At 32.5% G+C, this 5,756-nt stretch overlaps 1 protein-coding gene across 1 annotated transcript; it reads left to right on the top strand.

The window, feature by feature from the left end:
• Nucleotides 1-389: 389 nt before the first annotated feature.
• LOC143074051 (neuronal acetylcholine receptor subunit alpha-6-like) lies at nt 390-4,983 on the top strand. Its single transcript, XM_076249602.1, has 3 exons — nt 390-542; nt 2,420-3,227; nt 4,979-4,983. The coding sequence occupies exons 1-3, from the start codon at nt 528-530 to the stop codon at nt 4,981-4,983; spliced, it is 828 nt and encodes a 275-aa protein (XP_076105717.1). The 5' UTR covers nt 390-527.
• Nucleotides 4,984-5,756: the final 773 nt, after the last annotated feature.

The raw sequence follows: 5,756 nt of genomic DNA, 5'->3' as shown, positions 1-5,756 counted from the left end.
ATGAGTTTTAATATGTTTGATGAGAGAATAAGACAAAGCTGCCATGTGTATTGATCTTTATGAAGATGAATAGGCATACAAACTATCATTTAAAGTTTCCAGTCGAGTCATTTTTTTCTCATTTCAAATTTATGGTTAAATCAATCATTTACAAAATTTGCTAGATTTGAAAACCATCCTTGTATAATAATATACAAGTTTATAATAACGAGGAAAGAGGTTAAATGGCTAACAAAATATGCATTATTATATTTTTACTATTGACAATAAGCAATTGTTTTTGTCAAACTACAGCTGATAAAAAGAAACTATTTACTGAATTATTTATTAATAAAAGTTACAATAAACAAGTGAGACCGGCAAACGATCAAGATGATGCCATTCGAGTTACTGTCGATTTCGAGTTGTCCAGCATTCACGAACTTGATGAGGTGGCAGAAAAAATAGCTGTTGCAGGTTACTTGGATGTTATATGGTGGGATGACCAGCTAGTTTGGGATAGAGCGACTAACAATGATATTTACTACATGCTGGTCCTTCAGGTTTGTGACAATAAACTTACTGTTTTTCTGTGTGTGTGTGTGTGTGTGTGTGTGTGTTACACTTTAATGTTGTGTCGTTGTTCTCTTATATTTAATGCGTTTCCCTCAGTTTTAGTTTGTTATCCCGATTTTATTTTCTGTCCATGGATTTATGAGTTTTGAACAGCGGTATACTACTGTTGCCTTTATTTATCAATCACAGGTTTTTTTTCTCTGAACTGAAGAATATATTGCATGTGGATTTCTTCTTTGAACATGATTAAATAATTCATTTTTTTGCAACCAGCTATCATAACTATCATGCATATGTTCAGAAGTTACCTATTTCGTTTTCTGCATCTTAAGTTTAATGTTTATTACCAATGTTTATGTTATATACTTTGGCTTATTGCTGTTGCGTTCAAACATAATTGAAATAAAAGGAGCGAATCTTATGAAGGACGAAATAGTGTTTTTCTAAACATTAGACGTTCAATAAATGTATATATTAAAGTCAACATACAGTTGATACAGTGTTCAAAATAAATAACTTTTAATTGTTTAAACAAAATGTTGAATTGGTTTCTAATTTCGTGTGAAAAAGAAAACAAACCCCCATAAGATGAGAAACACACACAGAAGTACTGATTGCTTGGTGGAAAATGCCCCCTCAAAACGTAATATATATGGTGTCAATTTTTTTTTTCAATCTTTGATTTGGTTTAAAAAGCACGATTTTTCTTCTCCAAAAATTAAGATATACATGTCTAGGAAGGCCTGTCTTTTTTACAAAATATAATTGGACCATCATGTTCTACCTGTATTTAAGCTTGTATTTTGGAATATTATTGTACATTGTTATCAAATGGTAGACACACATATATGTTTATGGCTTGTATACTACAGTCGAGCCATATGATTCTAGTCATGCTTGTGTTCAGCTTCGAACTTAATCTACATTCACAATCAATTATGGATACGACATCCGCTTTCTTTTTATAATGAATATGAGTTAAAATAAAAACGTGTCTTGAATATTGTCTTACCTCCTATACATTTCTAGGAATGTGATTGGTTAAAAGCGTCCGCGTGAAGACTGTGTATATTTGATATTAGGCTAGAAGGGAGGCGGGGCTTATTTCTAACACGGTTAGTAATGTCGTTACGTCCCTTTATATTCCATATTAGGTAGTAGGGAGGCGGGGCTTATTTTATTCACGGTTAGTAGTGGTGTTACGTCCCTTTATAAAAACGGAACTGAGGAAAAATCTAAAAGGTTTCAACAGACAAAGAAATTGATGATTAAGATTGAAATAAATTCATTAAACACATTTAAACCACAAGTTTTTATCTTTGGCTATTCTTGTAGGATCAATGGAAGAAGTTTCTTAATACTAAAAGTATTGAAGACTGGCTTATATAGATATAGGAAGATGTGGTGTGAGTGCCAATGAGACAACTCTCCACTATGTACGGCCTTCAACATTGAGCCTTGGCTCACACCGAACAAAAAGCTATAAAGGGCCCAGAATTAATAGCGTAAAACCATTCAAACGGGAAAACCAACGGTCTAATCTATATAAAAAACGAGAAACGAGAAACACGTATAAATTACATAAACAAACAACAACTACTGTACTAAGGACAGGTGCAAACATTCCTTTGCAGCAGGATTAAACGTTTTAATGGCTTGGTCACCCCATATGGAATTTACTGACCCCATATATACCGTATTAGGCCACTAGCACACTATATAACTAATAATATGCTCTTTTAGATAATTAGTTATATTTGAAATGTCATAACAAAGCGAACATATGTAATTCAATTTCCACTAAATAATCATAAATTAGCAGAAATGATATTTTTAATATATTAATTTACTTCATATATTTCAGGATACGGTTTGGAAACCGGACCTTGTACTAAAAAATGGTTTCCACAAGTTCGAAGAACTAGGCGGAAGTTTTTATTATGTTCGGATTAAATACGACGGTCGAATATCTTGGTACCCGTATCACGTCTTTGAAAGTCAATGTTCGATAGATGTTACTTTTTATCCATATGATGAGCAGACCTGTCATATTATATTTACCATTTGGACGTATCGGTATGATGAAGTTGAAATAGATCCTGAATCAAAATTCGAACTAGACGAATATACAGAGAATAGCTTATGGACAATAACATCAACTTCGGTGCAGATAAACAGAGTATTAGGCAGCCATGAGATCGATTTCACGATTAACCTACGCCGTAAACCCACGTATTACATAGTCAATATCGTCATACCTTTAAAATTCCTAGGCATTCTTAATTCCTTAGTATTTATCATCCCTGCCGATGCAGGCGAGAAAATGTCTTATTCAGTTACTGTCTTTTTGTCGTTGGCGGTATTTTTAACAATAATAACAGCCCAACTACCCGTCAATTCAGAAAGCACACCTATCCTCAGTATTTACATCGTAGTTCAACTGAGTTACTGTATTTTAGTGCTTGTCGTTAATTCATTCCAGTTAAGACTACACCACAGACATGAAGGAAATGAAAAATCTAAAATATTTGTTTTTGCTGTTAAACTGCAAAGAAGAATGTGTTTCTGGAGAAATAAGATACATTCTGATACAAACGAAATAGGACGCATCAACAATGAAGATACAAATGCTACCCCTGAAAGGAATCACAACGAAGAAGCAATAAAATGGCGTGATGTGTCGTCTACTATTGATTTCTTTGCCTTTTGGATTTTGATGGGAACAGACTTGATTATAACATTGTTTATTTTCATACATATAAGTGTAAATAAATCAATCATATGATATACATGAAATACACCTACGCTATACATGACTATACGATGTATGGGTTCAAAGCATTCTTTTTTGTATTGATTTCTGCAGGTCTATACTCGCTGCAATGTTTCATTTTAGTAAGTCAAATACCCTGATTTACAACAGCTACTTATAATAAAAAAAAACATTAAAAAATTTTAAGTAATAAAAAATATTTTTAACCATATTTTGAACACTGATTGTCACACAACATGAACAATACGTCTAGATCAATATGTTTATATTGCACAAAGTTATGCTTTGCTTAGATGCTATTTAACGTTTTCATTGTTATTTCGTCAAATATTTAATGATTGGTGTTTTAGTCTGATATAGATGTTTTATATATCATTTGATTGGCATTGAATTATCTGTCTGTTTATGTCAGAGCTCTTAAAATGGAATATCACGTTTTTTTTTTTTATTATTTTCGACCAAAATTGAGGATTCAAACCCTATACAACTGATTATGACAATTTGTTGGTTGTTGTGTTACCACAACTGACCCACACTAGGGTAAGGATTTGATTTCCTGAAAACCAAGCAATATTTTTAGTAATATTTGGCTTTCGAACGGTACTTTTTCGTTAGGAGACTTAAAACAGTAGTTGAAATTTGGCATGAAGACAGGCAATACATGTATGATTCAGGATTACAATGAAGTGTTTTCGTTAGAGTATAGTTTATGTTAGTCGTCCATCAATCCCTTTCCCCCAGCATAGCAAATTGCAAAAATTGACAAATTTTCCCCAAACCAACAAATTAAAACAATACAAACTTTTGAAGTATTATTGCACTTAATACACATGATACAGTAACATTACAATATCTTGTCGTCGTGTACTATGTACATGGTATAATTTATAAAGTTGATTGATTGTTGTTTGCTTTATGTCCAGTGGAAAATATTGCATGCATGTTCATGGCGAAAACACGTTAATTTTAAAATACAATAAGGAGGTCTTGGAATAGGAGGTCCACAGTGAGGTATACGGTGTTTCTTGGATGAAAGTTGGAAAATGAGGACATCTTGAATAATGAAAAAAAAATAGACTTACAACAGCTGGTAACACTTATCCCCTCAAATATTTAATAGAAGAGTTTCCTTTTAAATGGCAGGGAGTGTTGATCAATGTATATAGTATGCAGTTGGATATCGGAATTCACATGTATTTTTAAAATGCATATAAGGCATCTTATATAGGTAAGATACGTTTTGCTCGTGTTGAGTTGTGATATTTCCGTATTGATTATTGTAAAAATACTTGGTTTTTTGTATGATATTATATACACCCGCCTCGAGAGCAGGAGATATTTGGATCGAATCAACATCGCGTCAAGCAAAGACGTTAAAATTGGTATTAGGTGTTTCAGCGCTAAAAACGCGGCACTATAGTGTTAAGACTTGACGGCTCGGAGGTTGAAATGTGTCCGTCCAAGTAGGGTGTCTAATCTGCTTGTGATCTGTAAGCTGGAGAACCTACAGATTGCACTTTGTAAATACAACTGTTTCGTGTTAGTTTAAACTCTGAAAAGTTCAGGGCATATAAACGTTGAAAATATACGACACAGCCCTATATTTTGACCTTTGAAAAAATTTGTTATGCATATAACTTTCAATTCTAGGATAAGATTTTTTTCAAAACATCATAGTAAAAGCGTTACAGTTTTATCCGTAATAGGAGTTCCGATGGGAAATTGCATTGTCAATATTTACAGAAATGCAACCTATATAGGGTGAAAAAAGAGAACATTAAGAATTTAACCAAATTTGCTTTATCTCACAGATTTTAAAGAAATTAACTCAAATATGAAGTTTTATAAATATTTTATAAAGATTGATAGAATCCTGGTCCTTAGATATAATGACTCAGCATAAATTCACAGATTACAGTATGCATAGTTTACTTAAAGTCCGTAATACAAAATTAATTTATAATATTTGCATATTTGTCAGTTAAATTGTTCTAAGTGCTTATATTTATTCTTCGCAGTCATTGAAACTCATCAATCCTTTCTGAATATTATTTATGGGGTGTTTGTGCCCTGTCGATAACCCAAAAGTAAGCCGCAACACATAAATCTTCCTTTTATCACCACGGCATAAATAATACAAGCTAGAAATACAAAAATATCTCAACAAAACTTAAAATAGTGTGTTCTATCTTGTATATGTACTAAATATTCCAAATTGCTAGAAACAGCAGAATAATTTAGGAAATTTGAGGCCCCAGGGGCATAAAACATAGACAATTGCCTACCCCCTGGGTCATAAAACAGATAATTTAACTTGTAAATGCTATGATTTTATGTTTTATTTTCTTAATATAGAAAATAATAACTGTTCTTGGAAGGTATGCAAAAATCAGATGACAGCAGTCCTCTCTATAACATTTTAAGTGAA

Source organism: Mytilus galloprovincialis, chromosome 5 (genome assembly GCF_965363235.1).
Source record: "Mytilus galloprovincialis chromosome 5, xbMytGall1.hap1.1, whole genome shotgun sequence".
Classification (NCBI taxonomy): domain Eukaryota; kingdom Metazoa; phylum Mollusca; class Bivalvia; order Mytilida; family Mytilidae; genus Mytilus; species Mytilus galloprovincialis.
This window is presented reverse-complemented; position numbering and strand designations above follow the sequence as displayed.